Source organism: Saccoglossus kowalevskii, chromosome 1, assembly GCF_978046115.1.
Source record: "Saccoglossus kowalevskii chromosome 1, keSacKowa6.1, whole genome shotgun sequence".
NCBI classification, from domain to species: domain Eukaryota; kingdom Metazoa; phylum Hemichordata; class Enteropneusta; family Harrimaniidae; genus Saccoglossus; species Saccoglossus kowalevskii.
The window spans coordinates 12,545,037-12,563,438 of NC_140641.1; the positions used below are offsets into that span (position 1 = coordinate 12,545,037).

At 33.2% G+C, this 18,402-nt stretch overlaps 2 protein-coding genes across 2 annotated transcripts; both read right to left on the reverse strand.

The window, feature by feature from the left end:
* Positions 1 to 7,385: 7,385 nt before the first annotated feature.
* On the reverse strand, positions 7,386 to 10,332 carry LOC146750367 (uncharacterized). Its single transcript, XM_085496470.1, has 8 exons — positions 10,324 to 10,332; positions 10,118 to 10,167; positions 9,496 to 9,533; positions 9,220 to 9,290; positions 8,827 to 8,991; positions 8,578 to 8,642; positions 8,075 to 8,158; positions 7,386 to 7,655 (listed from the first exon to the last, which is right to left on the reverse strand). The coding sequence occupies exons 1-6, from the start codon at positions 10,330 to 10,332 to the stop codon at positions 8,589 to 8,591; spliced, it is 387 nt and encodes a 128-aa protein (XP_085352596.1). The 3' UTR covers positions 7,386 to 7,655; positions 8,075 to 8,158; positions 8,578 to 8,588.
* LOC146750368 (uncharacterized) lies at positions 10,322 to 16,850 on the reverse strand. Its single transcript, XM_085500253.1, has 12 exons — positions 16,608 to 16,850; positions 15,062 to 15,138; positions 14,928 to 14,965; positions 14,593 to 14,657; positions 14,163 to 14,224; positions 13,834 to 13,881; positions 13,363 to 13,449; positions 12,891 to 12,965; positions 12,437 to 12,519; positions 12,123 to 12,199; positions 10,930 to 10,980; positions 10,322 to 10,365 (listed from the first exon to the last, which is right to left on the reverse strand). Exons 1-11 carry the CDS (start codon positions 16,825 to 16,827, stop codon positions 10,958 to 10,960), a joined length of 855 nt encoding a protein of 284 aa, XP_085356379.1. The 5' UTR covers positions 16,828 to 16,850; the 3' UTR covers positions 10,322 to 10,365; positions 10,930 to 10,957.
* Between the last annotated feature and the right edge of the window lie 1,552 nt (positions 16,851 to 18,402).

Sequence of the window (18,402 nt, forward strand, 5' to 3'; positions counted from 1 at the left end):
TAGAAGTAATGTCATGGTGTAAAAATACATTGTTTTAGTTTCCTACAATAGAGTTTCCTCCGCAGTGGGCCCCAACTAAACAATCGATAGACAATATACTAAAAAGTATCATACTGGCGTTTTGAGAACACCATAAACATGATATCAGAGGTACATAACTATAGTTCTATGATGTTACTAGTAAGTCTAGATTCGCGTGAACTTTTAACTTTGAATACATGGATATGGCGTTGAGTATCAAAACAATACCATGAGGCGTGTGCATTATGTCACTGCCAGTTCGCGTTACGTCACTGTCACATCACACCTGTCACTTCCGCACTATGCGTCGCGTGCCAATTAGTACAAGCGTTTCATTTTTTACTTCCCTCTTTACTCGATATAATATTAAAGGGCGGCAGTCGTCGCGCCGTGTCATGTTCGATATGGGACTCATAGCGACGTATACAACGCGTGTAAAATACATTTTTTATTTACATAAAATTCGAACACGCGCTGCGCGACGACCACCGCGCTTTAAGGTGATCAGATAGTGAACAATACGAATCCCCGTACTGTTTATCAGAAACCTCAGAAGTTGATGACCTTGGCATACGTACCATGCCCATCTATTTGTCTGTTAAGCTAATGTAATTTTTAGACAAAGGCGATCTATTAAATAAAACCTTCTTTTGAAATAAATATGCTTTATTTCGCCAACACTGCGATGTATTGAATTTCGTTTTTAAATTGTAACCATTGGGGTGAAAACAAGGACAGTTTAGATTGATGTTTACTGCAGCTCAGAGCTTGTCTTTAGTGACCTTAACTATAACATAATTGCTTCAAAATGTCATCATTCTACTAGAATATGAATGGTGCCTTTTTAAAAACGATTCTTCTTTCACATTTTAATAACATCCCTAATACAAGTAACCTTCTAATGTGTTATGTGCGATACATAACTCCGGTTCAACATCAACGTCAACAACAATTACACGTATATACCCAGTCAGTCTAAATACAGATTGCTGGCACTATGATATATCAATATGCGGTGACTTCAGATCAGGTCATTCACCTGTCACCAACGTCACACGTAATGTAGTTCTGTGCGCGTGACATTTTTTAAATGCAACACAGTGACATTATTAGAGCCTCTTTCTGGGATATCAATTTTCCGGGTTTATTTACGTTTTGGAGGGTGGGTGGAGGTTTTTGATGGCGTGATACGTGTATGTTAAAGAATGTGATCACTAGCACTCGAAATAAACCTAAAAAATATGACCTGAGTGGAAATCTCAATGAAACATCTCGAGAGAGACCTAGCTCGAGCCATTCCATTAGAGCGCGTCCGTTCCATTAGAGAGCATTCCATTAGAGAGCGGTCACGTGACGTGTGATCACCTGACAAATGCTGGATACACGCTCTAACGGCAAATACCGTTAGGTTTAGCGAATTTACGAACCGTTACGAAAGAGTTTGCTCGTTCGAAGGCCGTTTTTGTAAAAGCGACAGCCTTGATCGATACACTGTTCATTTACACAATCTTTCCTGGCACCATACGCACTCACACTGTTAGCGGCGGAGTGAAACGCGCCCATGTCATGCCATTAACCGATTACTGACGTCTATGTATTTCATGTCTTTGGCATGAAAGCTATAAAATATATGAAATACAAGGCCTTGCTATCGTTTGAACATTTCAAATATTTAATTAGTCTAGCGTTTTTTTTTTCGCTCTTCATTCCATTACAGGACGGTATGACCCAAACCACCCTCTAACGTCGCTCTATTTACTTGAATTGATATGGGAGCTATTAAATATAATTAATAAAATATATTCAAACAGTTTTGAACATTTCAATTATTTAATTAGCCAAGCGATCTTGTCATTCCATTACAGACGAGTCGCTCTTCATTCCATTACAGGACGGTATGACGCAAACCACCCTCTAACGTCGCTCTATTTACTTGATTTGATATGGGAGCTTTGAATATAATTAATACAATATATTCAAACAGTTTTGAACATTTCAATTATTTAATTAGCCAAGCGATCGTGTCATTCCATTACAGACGAGTCGCTCTTCATTCCATTACAGGACGGTATGACCCAAACCACCCTCTAACGTCGCTCTATTTACTTGATTTGATATGGGAGCTATTAAATATAATTAATAAAATATATTCAAACAGTTTTGAACATTTCAATTATTTAATTAGCCAAGCGATCGTGTCATTCCATTACAGACGAGTCGCTCTTCATTCCATTACAGGACGGTATGACCCAAACCACCCTCTAACGTCGCTCTATTTACTTGATTTGATATGGGAGCTATTAAATATAATTAATAAAATATATTCAAACAGTTTTGAACATTTCAATTATTTAATTAGCCAAGCGATCGTGTCATTCCATTACAGACGAGTCGCTCTTCATTCCATTACAGGACGGTATGACCCAAACCACTCTCTAACGTCGCTCTATTTACTTGAATTGATATGGGAGCTATTAAATATATTTAATACAATATATTCAAACAGTTTTGAACATTTCAATTATTTAATTGGCCAAGCGATCGTGTCATTCCATTACAGACGAGTCGCTCTTCATTCCATTACAGGACGGTATGACCCAAACCACCCTCTAACGTCGCTCTATTTACTTGAATTGATCTGGGAGCTATTAAATATATTTAATACAATATATTCAAACAGTTTTGAACATTTCAATTATTTAATTGGCCAAGCGATCGTGTCATTCCATTACAGACGAGTCGCTCTTCATTCCATTACAGGACGGTTTGACCAAAACCACCCTCTAACGTCGCTCTATTTACTTGATTTGATATGGGAGCTATTAAATATAATTAATAAAATATATTCAAACAGTTTTGAACATTTCAATTATTTAATTTGCCAAGCGATCGTGTCATTCCATTACAGACGAGTCGCTCTTCATTCCATTACAGGACGGTATGACAAAAACCACCCTCTAACGTCGCTCTATTTACTTGATTTGATATGGGAGCGATTAAATATAATTAATACAATATATTCAAACAGTTTTGAACATTTCAATTATTTAATTAGCCAAGCGATCGTGTCATTCCATTACAGACGAGTCGCTCTTCATTCCATTACAGGACGGTATGACCCAAACCACTCTCTAACGTCGCTCTATTTACTTGATTTGATATGGGAGCTATTAAATATATTTAATACAATATATTCAAACAGTTTTGAACATTTCAATTATTTAATTGGCCAAGCGATCGTGTCATTCCATTACAGACGAGTCGCTCTTCATTCCATTACAGGACGGTATGACCCAAACCACCCTCTAACGTCGCTCTATTTACTTGAATTGATCTGGGAGCTATTAAATATAATTAATAAAATATATTCAAACAGTTTTGAACATTTTAATTATTTAATTTGCCAAGCGATCGTGTCATTCCATTACAGACGAGTCGCTCTTCATTCCATTACAGGACGGTATGACCCAAACCACCCTCTAACGTCGCTCTATTTACTTGAATTGATCTGGGAGCTATTAAATATAATTAATAAAATATATTCAAACAGTTTTGAACATTTTAATTATTTAATTTGCCAAGCGATCGTGTCATTCCATTACAGAAGAGTCGCTCTTCATTCCATTACAGGACGGTTTGACCCAAACCACCATCTAACGTCGCTCTATTTACTTGATTTGATATGGGAGCTATTAAATATAATTAATAAAATATATTCAAACAGTTTTGAACATTTCAATTATTTAATTGGCCAAGCGATATTGTCATTCCATTATAGACGAGTCGCTCTTCATTCCATTACAGGACGGTATGACCCAAACCACCCTCTAACGTCGCTCTATTTACTTGAATTGATATGGGAGCTGTTAAATATATACAATACAATATATTCAAACAGTTTTGAACATTTCAATTATTCAATTGGCCAAGCGATCGTGTCATTCCATTACAGACGAGTCGCTCTTCATTCCATTACAGGACGGTATGACCCAAACCACCCTCTAACGTCGCTCTATTTACTTGATTTGATATGGGAGCTATTAAATATAATTAATAAAATATATTCAAACAGTTTTGAACATTTCAATTATTTAATTAGCCAAGCGATCGTGTCATTCCATTACAGACGAGTCGCTCTTCATTCCATTACAGGACGGTATGACCCAAACCACTCTCTAACGTCGCTCTATTTACTTGAATTGATATGGGAGCTATTAAATATATTTAATACAATATATTCAAACAGTTTTGAACATTTCAATTATTTAATTGGCCAAGCGATCGTGTCATTCCATTACAGACGAGTCGCTCTTCATTCCATTACAGGACGGTATGACCCAAACCACCCTCTAACGTCGCTCTATTTACTTGAATTGATCTGGGAGCTATTAAATATATTTAATACAATATATTCAAACAGTTTTGAACATTTCAATTATTTAATTGGCCAAGCGATCGTGTCATTCCATTACAGACGAGTCGCTCTTCATTCCATTACAGGACGGTTTGACCAAAACCACCCTCTAACGTCGCTCTATTTACTTGATTTGATATGGGAGCTATTAAATATAATTAATAAAATATATTCAAACAGTTTTGAACATTTCAATTATTTAATTTGCCAAGCGATCGTGTCATTCCATTACAGACGAGTCGCTCTTCATTCCATTACAGGACGGTATGACAAAAACCACCCTCTAACGTCGCTCTATTTACTTGATTTGATATGGGAGCGATTAAATATAATTAATACAATATATTCAAACAGTTTTGAACATTTCAATTATTTAATTAGCCAAGCGATCGTGTCATTCCATTACAGACGAGTCGCTCTTCATTCCATTACAGGACGGTATGACCCAAACCACTCTCTAACGTCGCTCTATTTACTTGATTTGATATGGGAGCTATTAAATATATTTAATACAATATATTCAAACAGTTTTGAACATTTCAATTATTTAATTGGCCAAGCGATCGTGTCATTCCATTACAGACGAGTCGCTCTTCATTCCATTACAGGACGGTATGACCCAAACCACCCTCTAACGTCGCTCTATTTACTTGAATTGATCTGGGAGCTATTAAATATAATTAATAAAATATATTCAAACAGTTTTGAACATTTTAATTATTTAATTTGCCAAGCGATCGTGTCATTCCATTACAGACGAGTCGCTCTTCATTCCATTACAGGACGGTATGACCCAAACCACCCTCTAACGTCGCTCTATTTACTTGAATTGATCTGGGAGCTATTAAATATAATTAATAAAATATATTCAAACAGTTTTGAACATTTTAATTATTTAATTTGCCAAGCGATCGTGTCATTCCATTACAGAAGAGTCGCTCTTCATTCCATTACAGGACGGTTTGACCCAAACCACCATCTAACGTCGCTCTATTTACTTGATTTGATATGGGAGCTATTAAATATAATTAATAAAATATATTCAAACAGTTTTGAACATTTCAATTATTTAATTGGCCAAGCGATATTGTCATTCCATTATAGACGAGTCGCTCTTCATTCCATTACAGGACGGTATGACCCAAACCACCCTCTAACGTCGCTCTATTTACTTGAATTGATATGGGAGCTGTTAAATATATACAATACAATATATTCAAACAGTTTTGAACATTTCAATTATTCAATTGGCCAAGCGATCGTGTCATTCCATTACAGACGAGTCGCTCTTCATTCCATTACAGGACGGTATGACCCAAACCACCCTCTAACGTCGCTCTATTTACTTGATTTGATATGGGAGCTATTAAATATATTTAATACAATATATTCAAACAGTTTTGAACATTTCAATTATTTAATTGGCCAAGCGATCGTGTCATTCCATTACAGACGAGTCGCTCTTCATTCCATTACAGGACGGTATGACCCAAACCACCCTCTAACGTCGCTCTATTTACTTGAATTGATCTGGGAGCTATTAAATATATTTAATACAATATATTCAAACAGTTTTGAACATTTCAATTATTTAATTGGCCAAGCGATCGTGTCATTCCATTACAGACGAGTCGCTCTTCATTCCATTACAGGACGGTATGACACAAACCACCCTCTAACGTCGTTCTATTTACTTGAATTGATATGGGAGCTATTAAATATAATTAATAAAATATATTCAAACAGTTTTGAACATTTCAGTTATTTAATTGGGCAAGCGATCGTGTCATTCCATTACAGACGAGTCGCTCTTCATTTTCTTATTTATTGAATCATCTCATGGCGATTGAACATTCGCGTATTATGTGTCCATTTCGTTTAACTTGTTTATTCTTCTAACCACCTGATAAAATAAGTTAATTTTATATATATCCTACGAAAACACTTATGTAATTCTTCGTAGTACGTGTCGATTTTATTCCTTACAGTTTCTCCTCATTTCATTAGAACCAGTTTGTTTACAAACCACTGATTAAGTGATTAAGTTAAATAATAGTTAACATATACCACTACTACTGCCTGTGCACAGAATTGCGCTGCTTGGTTCAAGTTAATTGTGGTGGTGGTTAGGTTATGAATTACAGCTATTAATTTGCTATTAATATGCTGAATAATTTGAATAGTTCATTGTTGGGACCTATATATACCCTCCCTAGTTTGGGGTACTTACTCGTAAGACAAGTGCGCATGGAACTACAGTGTTGCAAGATGGCTATCAAATTAACTACCTAAATAACAAACTAGTTTATTGAACGAACGGCTTTGGTGTGCACGCAATTTGAACCGTATCATTATCTGAGAGGGCGGATGAGAACGCGCGTAAAAAATGCAAAATGTGACCTATTAACGTACGCAACCAACGTAGTTCACATAATAATCCATTTATTTGTTTATTTTATTTGAATTTGTATGCCAAATTGTTGTTGAAATACATAATAGCCAATTTTCAAAGTACAAGAACAACATATAAATATAAGAATTATCTTTGTTTGCACATATTACAAAAGTAATTACTATTGTCGATTTAGCTGAGATTTTTCTACATTTTTTAACTTTTGTTTGATAAATATAAACTTGATAGCGATATTTTCGGCGAGCCCAATGCAGAATGAACTCCTACAAAAAAATGACACGTTCTAATTCTTTAAATTAACATCTCAGTTGGTCTTTTAAGAAGCAAATTTTATAGCTATCTTGCAATGCGAGTTTACATTACTTTGACATGTATATCATGTTATTGGTGTTGTGACATTTATGATGCTAGAGTTTGATTCATCGTCATTACTTTTATATATAATCTAAATATAGTTAAAATATTGATGATGCTAGAATGAAACATGTTTATTATACAAAAGTGTATTTAATAAAGTAATGAAACGCAACGCAGTAGTAACAATTATATAACTCGTTTTAATAAGTATAAATTAAACTAACAACTTCGACTTTGTACACTATAATGTAGTGAGAGACGTACACCATGAAATATGCATATGCGACTGTAGTACACACATAACAATGAATATTTCAAATTTCAGTTTTCAGCTTGTCAGTTTGTCTGCACAAATCATCTGCCTCCTTTAAAGAAATGTTCAGTTTAACCTTGAGTAAATATGCGATACATTCTTTCACTAATACGTCATCCACAAATCTAGTTGCAAAACTGGAAAGAAAAATAAGAAATATTCTTTTTAATCAATTTGATTCATACTGTCAATATTGGGGAATTGCATTGTTTCCTTCACAAAAATATTAAAAAGCGTTTTTGTTTATTTAATTCTTTCATATTGAAAAGGAAAGTTATATCTGGTATCCAAATTGTCCACTGAGCAAAAACACAATTGATATTGTAAGCCGTATATATTATACATATGCAAATGTCTACTCATGTCCGACACAACTGGTCTAGCTAGATAATTACATTTCCATTTCATTCATTTAGAAACATTTCCCAGTTTCTTTAGGAGAACCGTTCATGTCGACTTTCGTATGTATTGTCTTAAATCATAAAAAGTTGTGTAAATGACAATCTCCCATGATCGCGAAATTATGATTTGTTTGAATAAAGCAAAGTTAACTTACAACATAGGAGAATTCAATGCTTCTCTCTTCATATACACTTTTTTGCTTGTTGTACATAGCATATTCGTACTTGTTTCAAATATACTACAATTAAAAGACAATTAATTTAAGAAATACCATATAGAAACACTGTTACGACCACTTCATATTTAAATTCGTATTGAAATTTATAAGAGTGAACGAATCTATTCAAGTCTAAACAATCAACACATATACACTACGATAAATGATACAAGCATACAGAGAAAACAAATTTACATGAGCATTCATGCTACAACTGTCAAATTTCAATCATAGTACTAGCAAAATTTAGTTAAGTTTTTAATTAAATTGCGAGTTCGGATCTTGTGTTCGTTTACCTGTAATTATGCGAACGGCATATATATGACCACTTACATATTATATACACTGGGAAACATTGACGCCACAGATTGAAGAGACAACAATTTCACTCCATTCAATAAGTGTGTTTGCAAAATAACAATTTTGTAATAAGTGTTAACCTTTTGGACATTTATTTCTTCACCAGGTGTTCTTTTATCATTCGTTCTTTGATTTGTTCATGGACCTATGAAATGTATGAGGATGATTATAGGACAGTTAGTGGTGTGGGAAGTGGTTATACAAATAAATATACAATGTGAGATGTGAAAACAACAAATTTAACTTTATCGTGATCTCTTTATTATAAAGGAATATTGAATTTCCACAAGACAATTTAATGATACCCATAAATAATCAAATAAACTTACCTTATCTGACACGTATTCATTGCCATACCCATGTCTCACATGGGTAGTTCTTCCACAATAATTGTTGTTGTAGTCTGCCACAAACATGACGTGTCGATTTAAATGGCCAATACAATCTCCACTACACGTTATTATACCATCTGTGAGGTGTAACATTTCTTGGTACTATATTGTAAACAAATGCAAAGTATCGAACATTAGATCATTGTCAGAAGGTTGATTTGAATATTTATATTAGTTATGCAAATTACAAATGAAAACCAAATAACGCTCTGTTGCTGGGTTCTTACATAGATATAAAAGAAGAACTTACAAGACTTTACACGTTACAAAAACATAAATAATTTTAGTCATACACAAAGACTTTACGTAGTATTATTTTGTGTGTTTTACCTGATTTTCTGTAATTTCTCCAGTTATTTTGTCATTATCAAGATTTTCCATCTCTATTGATGAACTACAATCTGCAAACAAACGCAACAAACCATTGATATATCATTACATTTCAGTTATATAATCGAAATAGCATACGTTTCATGGCTTATTAGCCAGGTATTATATTAAATAATGTTGACCTAAAACGGCAGACGTATTTTTAACACATGACAATTAACAAAGACCCAAAATGTAATTATTCAATATGAAAGATTTGAAAATGTTGATATTAACCAGAATCTTCAACTTCCCCAACTTCCAGTACTTGTTTCCTGTCAATAAATTATTTATTAAATATATATATTATGATATATCACCATAAGAAGTGATAAAATCAGTTTGAATTCTAAGCCTGATCTTGGCAGAAACAATGTCACTGATAAGATATATACAAAACCCCAAACCTATGATATGCATCTAAGGGTCATAGAGATATATTCTATTGATCATACAAAATGGGATAACATATCATTTACGATAAATTCAAGTGAAAAGAATGTTAGAAAAAGTTCCGGTTAGGATTAAGTATTGAAAGCAAGACTGGATAGATAGTAGTTAATTGTGGTTCAATGTTTAAATACATTATTGCAAAATATATGGAGTTTAAACTGTGGCACCACAATCCCGAGACTGCACAACTTTAACATGGGACACTAATGTTCATGTTGTTTACACTGTTTAACGGTTCGTTTCTGGTAATGTCAATACTTGTTATGTTTATATCAACTCAAACGCTGTATCATTATGTTTTCAAATTATCTTTTGAGACCAGCAATGTTTTGACATTATTGACACGAAAAATGAAAGTTAATAATCGTTCATAATCCAAAATATTGTAGTCTTGCAATATACATACCATTGCAACAAGTCTGTTTTCACCTCTTCTCTTAAAAGCGTTGATTTGACCTACAAAAAATATTGTTTTTATTCAAATTCTAGAATGTTAATCATCTCCATGTCTCGGAAAATTCGCAACAATGATAAAAGAATATATGGTGTTATGTTAATAAAAATACAAGAAGGTAACCTGGAAAATGCTACAAAATATTCCGATTTACTCACCTTAAACATGATATCCTCACCAAGGAGACAACATTTCAGGTACTACATAACCAAAACACACATAGATATTGTAATAAGGTACAATATAATGTAAATACAATGTTCAATTAACAAACATTGAAAGTATTATATATTCTAAAGGAGGAACAGTTCAATATGTGGTACTTTTTAAGTATAATATCAACTGATAATCAAATAAAAATTAGGGCAATCATCCTTGGATGTGGATGATTAATTGTCGTGTTTCGTTTAATTACATGAGCTCTAGTGGGGACTTAAGGCTAGAATCGTATACAGAGATGTGATATTGAAACACACACATTTATGTTTAGCCTGTTGGAGATTGCAATCACCATATTTTGTCCTTTTGAGACATTTGCAAATAAACCATTTTCTTTTTTTAATAGAAAACCATATTACGCTTTTCTGGAAGTATGTCGGAATTGCAGTGTAGTGGGCACATTATAATATTCACAATTTACACAATTAAATGATATTTACATGTGTATACACGTTTGGCAGAATGTAAGTAAGTATGATTGGTACTATATTATAATTGATTGATTTGACATAGTGTATGCGCCAGTGCACGTTATTACAACTTACCTTCAAAACAAACACGCCACAATCTTTATTATTGACCTGGCAGGGTAATCCCTAATAAATAAAATGTGATTAGGAAAAGGCAATTACAACAATGCAAGTTTATATTTGTACTACAATTACATTTAATCAATACACTGAATACAAATCATAATCAAAGAAATCTTAGAAAGAACGTGTTGTGAGATTATCAAAATTAATTCAAAATTTAAAATTTGCTTTTCAAACAAGTAGCTTGGCAAATAATTTGTGTCTGCTATTTGAGATTCATGAAACATGAAACGAATGTGATTCATACTATCAAAATTTATAATACATACAGAAAATACATTTTATTTATCATCCATTGTTTTTAGTCTAATTAGTTCCTAAGCACCTCTGTGATGAATTAAATTTAAATCTGATTTTTTTAGATATCAGAAATGGGCTAATAATAGATAATCAATATGCATGTTTATCAACATGACACTAATCACGTCCGTGGATTACCTCAATGAACCAAATGAATTATTATACAAATTAAGCAATTATCATACATAGATTTAGGTCTGTATATCTTTTCTGGTGTACATGTACAAAGTTTCATTATAATGTGATGATTATTCATAACTAAAATAGAGGTAAGCGAAAACGTAAATTATTATGCAAATTAGGTAATTATTATTAACTCAAAACTGAGCGGGTCTGTGTATTGTGTATTGTTTTAAGTATTAGTACTTAACATATCAAAATCTGAAAATTGATTAATTGTGCAAATTAGGTAATTAATATTTCACACATCCGTCTGTGCATCGTCCTATGTATCTATGCAAGTTTCATTGAAATGTGATGATTAGTACCTGAGATATCATTGGAAAAGCCAAAAATTGACTAATCAGTATGCAAATCAGGTTAATTATGTGCACAGCATCTATGTGCCAAGTTTCATCAATATCTAATGAATGGCTCTTTAGATATTAGTGGAACAGTCAAGGGACAGCTAAAAATTAGCTAATTATCATGCAAATCAGGTAATTAATATGTATGAATTTCAACCAAAACCTTATCAAATCTGCGCATTAGTCCAGAGCATCTATGCACCAAGTTTCATTAAAAACCAACATACGGTTCTTGAGATACCATTGGAACGGACAGACACACACACACACATACATGGAAATTGCAAAGACTCCCATGGGAGTCAAAAATGTTATTACCGTAATATAAGTAAATTTCCATTTGCTTTTTTTCTCGAGTCATTATTTTAGTTTTTGATTCTTCCGATATGAATTTCCTGCAAAAATATAGATTAGATGATTAAAAACTAAGAAAGTGTTGCCGAGACGTTATAACGAGATAAAATCTTCCTCGGCTGCAGTAAATTAAAGGAAAGTAGAAATCGACATACTCCCCTTGATTATAATTTCAACAAATACTGGTTTCAAACTATAAATTATATTACATGCAAAGATTATCACTGACTTAAATCATGATTAAACAGACAAATTCTTATAACTTGTTTCGACCTTACCTGAGGGAATTTTCTATATAAGCATATTCTTTGCAAGGAAGCGAGTCATATATGAATACGTTATGCTGCTGAACATCAATCCGCTGCAAAAATGTTAAAAAACAATCAGCCGTTTAGTGGTTTGACTGCTGAAAATGTACTAGCTATCATAAATTATTGCTTTCTGATATGGCAGTTCTTGTGAATATATTATTTAACTAAAAACATAAATAATATTGTCCTACTGATTGAGTGAAATGTTACCAATTAAAACACGTCACAGAAAAAAAATATTGTCTCATATAATACTTTTTAAAAGAGGATCACATTTGTTTTTCATAGCTATCACGTTGTCGCCGGCAACGCTTATATACAATCATTTTGTAGGTGCATTAAGCAATAATTGCATAATTGCAGCCAATGTTCAGGAAGTTTGAACACTGACAACAAACATTCAAAATGTATTCATACTTACAACCAATATCCAATGACCTGCAGTTGGGATATGCATAGGTATATACAGCAATTTAAGGTGCCATAGAGATGATTTCTGAATTGAACAGACGAGAACACCTTTTTCATATTGTCATTAATGTGTAAGTTATTTGTTTATATTTTACATGTATTTTATCGTCTCTACGTTCCTTTTTGAATATAATATTAGTAATTAGGTGTTCCGAGTGGTATGGAGGGGGGTATGGGTTGTACTTTCTTGTAATGAATCACCCCCTCAGTGAGAGTAGCTACAATGCTATGCTTTGTAGCAGTTAATGCTTCAAATGTTTCATGTTTCCTGGTAAGACAGATATATATAAAACGAATATAACTAATAAGCTATATATACTGCCACGACAACACAATATTTATGAAAGAAATAATGATCGGCAACTATAGTTGCCATACATTAACAATTGGGTAGCTCCGGAATATGGGCCATAATGTATTACCTTTGTAATGAATGGCCTGTAGTTTCCTCCCTTTTCGACAGCTGGTATCATGAATGTAGATGCAATACCCAGATCGCTGCTACGGTTCTGTAAATAAAAGACACTAGGGTATTCAATGATAATAAACTAGTGGTGATACATGTGAAGGAGACTGTAAGAACTATTTTTCGCACATGGCTAACCTTGCGACAAATATTGTAATGGTATTTATTTCAATCAATATTTATATCAGTGATAGTAAGAATACCAATTCAGAAATATAGCAAGATTAATGATTTATAAAACTAAATTACTGGAGCACTTATGTTTTAATTAATACTGAATTCAATGTAATAATCACATGATCCATCCAAGTTGTATTTGTATATAAGACTTATTAGAAAACGCTGTTCACATAGAACTTCACAATCATCTGGTACATGTGTCAGTTTTTAGAGGTAAATAGCTTATCATTGTATAAATTAATCTCACCTCCATTGACAACGATTTAAACAGAAGCTGGCAATACATGTTTATTATCTGTAACAAAACAATTTAAAATAGGAATTACATTTACAGTGCTATGTTCTAATGTTCCATTACACTATTATCACACTTAGACAATTTTAATATTAATAAACTGGACAAGATAATGATAAAATAAATTATTATCAATCGAATTATGAGATTACCCCGTTGAATCATTATTTGGCAACAAAATGCGCCAACAAATGAACGACTCCATCGTAAAATAGTTATCAAATAGCATTCAAATCATCTGAGCAATTAGGGAAGTAGTCAAAGACTTGCCATATACTCACATCAGAAGTTAACAGTCCATTGTCAATAATTTCACACATCTCGGTATTAAGATTAATATCTTCTGTAGATAGTAAAAATAACAGTTAAGAACTTAATAAATATTGACCTTCACTATCAAACAAAATCAAGGAACTTTTAACAGAATTCCCGCGTTCTGGTGGTATTGGAGACATGTACTTAATATAGAATTGAAAATACAATATCAAAAGGCTGCCTGGTCTACTACATGCAATTATATGACGCCTAAATATACACAAAGCCAATCATTGAACCACCCACCCGATCACCCAATCTATTCACCAAACCAAAAACAACCACCCTGCTTTTACAAGTTCTTACTCCTAGTAAGTGAACAAAAACCATTAACTCGTCCACATCGATCAATCCTCCAAACACCCAAATACCTGCCTCCTAAAACATGTGACATACCTGTGGGTGACTCATTCGTAGTAATATACTGGTTATGTCCCTCCGTTCCAACAAGAACTTCGGTACTAGACAAATGTAAACAACTAAAATAGTCAGTCAAGCTATATAGTTGACGATAATAGTTCACGATAATGAATGTTACGATAGTACTATATACTAGATATATGTTTCACAAACCAACAATTGCAACTATATATATAAATATTAAACTACAAACTAATAATTGTTTTAATTTTACATAGATTGGCGCATGATTTTAATCATTGTTTGAGCGAATTGTTAAAATCGAAAATTTTGAAAGGTAAATTCATGTAAAACACCCAGTCAAGTCCTACCTATCAGTCTCCAAATAATCGTTCTTATGTTGCACATTCTAAGCATAGAAAAAACAAGAGATATTCAATAAGTAACAGTGTTTTCAATTCATGATGAGAAAACAAAAGACACAATTTTAGTAACTATTGATTACCTGACTATAGTCTTGTCTGAGGTTATATTTAAGATTTCCTTCTTGGTCAACGACTTTAAAATCGTCTGTAGGTACATCTGTCAATACATAATCAACAATAGAAGTTATTTTTACCACATATTATTAAATCAAAGAAAGCTTAGAAAGAACTCCCATGTGCTGAGAGTATTGGAGACACATTAAATATAATTTGAAATTACTTAGCTGAAAACTAATTATGCAAATCAGAAAATTAACATGAACAGATTTGATTGTAAAATTCATTGAAATATGATGATTAGTACTTTAGATATCAGTAGAAAAGCTGAAAATTAATTATGCAAATTAGGTAATTAGTATTCACAATTATTTACCCTGAAACTAATCAGGTCTCTGCATAGTCCTAAAGGATCTATGTACCAAGTTTCATTGAAATGCGATGATTAGTACTTGAGATACCCGTGGAAAAGCTGAAAATTAACTAATTATGCAAATTAGGTGATTAATATACACAAATATTTATCCGAAACAATCAATTTCTGCATAGTCCTTGAGTATGTAAGTACCAAGTTTCATTGAAATGTGATGCTCACTACTTATATCAAAAGCTGAAAATTAATTAATTATGCAAATTAGGTAATTATATGTACTGATATTACCATAAAAACTATCAGGTCTGTGCAGTGTCATATGACATCTATGTACCAAGTTTCATTGAAATGTGATGATTAGTACTTGATATATCAGTGGAAAAACCGAAAATTGACTAATCATTATGCAAATTAGGTAATTAGTATCCACGGATTATTACCCAAAAACTAATCAAAACCTAGCATTAGTTCAGAGCATCTATGTACCAAGTTTCATCAAAATCCAATGAGTGGTTGTTTAGATATCAGTGGAACAGTCATGGAACCACTAAAAAATAGCTAATTATCATGCAAATTAGGTAATTAATATGCACGGATTTTTACCAAAAACTAATCAAATCTGCGCATATGTTCAGAGCATCTATGTACCAAGTTTCATCAAAATCCAATGAGTGGTTCTTTAGATATCAGTGGAACAGTCATAGAACAGCTAAAAATTAGCTAATTATCATGAAAATTAGGTAATTAACAAGCATGGATTTTTACCAAAACCTAATCAAATCTGCGCATTGGCCCAGAGCATCTATGCACCAAGTTTCATCAAAAACCGATGTATGGTTCTTGAGATAGCAGTGGAACAGTCGGACACACATACACACATACACACACACACACACACACACACACACACACATACAGACAGACACACTAACTGCAAAGACTCCCATTTTGTGCTTCGCACATAGGAGTCAAAAATGTGAAATCCTTACGAAGTGGAGAAAACACATAACGATTTGCATACCGAGATTTCACAGCGTTTTGTATGAGATGCTGAATTTTCGAATTATTAATATCGAGTTACGAAAACATCGAGTTACAAAATTGACCATGCCTATATTTTATTTTTGCGAGTTCTCATCTAATTTGTAACGTCAGCATATAGTAACTGGAATGTTAATTAACAGTTTTATACTTGCCTGCAACATGATTAACAGACAAAAAATGTAAATGAGGTATATACCCTAAATACATAGTGTCAGTACCCGATTCAGGTGGACGGATCACTCTTGTAAAAGTCGGTGAAACTAGCTTAATTACAGTGTTTGTCATTATTGCAACAACTGTAAGCACAATTTGATCACCCCATACACCTGGTTTTCTCATATTCTCAATATATTCGTCCCAGCTCAATTTCATGTCCAGGAGATCTGCACTCACAAGATCCTATTAAAATAATTAATACAGAAGCGGATTCATTCGTTCATTCATACATTCTTCATTTACTGATTCAATTATTTATATTTAATAGCTCCCATATCAAATCAAGTAAATAGAGCGACGTTAGAGGGTGGTTTGGGTCATACCGTCCTGTAATGGAATGAAGAGCGACTCTTCTGTAATGGAATGACACGATCGCTTGGCAAATTAAATAATTAAAATGTTCAAAACTGTTTGAATATATTGTATTAAATATATTTAATAGCTCCCATATCAATTCAAGTAAATAGAGCGACGTTAGAGGGTGGTTGGTGTCATACCGTCCTGTAATGGAATGAAGATCGACTCGTCTGTAATGGAATGACACGATCGCTTGGCAAATTAAATAATTAAAATGTTCAAAGCTGTTTGAATATATTGTATTAAATATATTTAATAGCTCCCATATCTATTCAAGTAAATAGAGCGACGTTAGAGGGTGGTTTGGGTCATACCGTCCTGTAATGGAATGAAGAGCGACTCTTCTGTAATGGAATGACACGATCGCTTGGCCAGTTAAATAATTGAAATGTTCAAAACTGTTTGAATATATTTTATTAATTATATTTAATAGCTCCCATATCAATTCAAGTAAATAGAGCGACGTTAGAGGGTGGTTTGGGTCATACTGTCCTGTAATGGAATGAAGAGCGACTCTTCTGTAATGGAATGACACGATCGCTTGGCCAGTTAAATAATTTAAATGTTCAAAACTGTTTGAATATATTTTATTAATTATATTTAATAGCTCCCATATCAAATCAAGTAAATAGAGCGACGTTAGAGGGTGGTTTGGGTCATACCGTCCTGTAATGGAATGAAGAGCGACTCTTCTGTAATGGAATGACACGATCGCTTGGCAAATTAAATAATTGAAATGTTCAAAACTGTTTGAATATATTTTATTAATTATATTTAATAGCTCCCATATCAATTCAAGTAAATAGAGCGACGTTAGAGGGTGGTTTGGGTCATACCGTCCTGTAATGGAATGAAGAGCGACTCGTCTGTAATGGAATGACACGATCGCTTGGCAAATTAAATAATTAAAATGTTCAAAGCTGTTTGAATATATTGTATTAAATATATTTAATAGCTCCCATATCTATTCAAGTAAATAGAGCGACGTTAGAGGGTGGTTTGGGTCATACCGTCCTGTAATGGAATGAAGAGCGACTCTTCTGTAATGGAATGACACGATCGCTTGGCCAGTTAAATAATTGAAATGTTCAAAACTGTTTGAATATATTTTATTAATTATATTTAATAGCTCCCATATCAATTCAAGTAAATAGAGCGACGTTAGAGGGTGGTTTGGGTCATACCGTCCTGTAATGGAATGAAGAGCGACTCTTCTGTAATGGAATGACACGATCGCTTGGCCAGTTAAATAATTGAAATGTTCAAAACTGTTTGAATATATTTTATTAATTATATTTAATAGCTCCCATATCAAATCAAGTAAATAGAGCGACGTTAGAGGGTGGTTTGGGTCATACCGTCCTGTAATGGAAT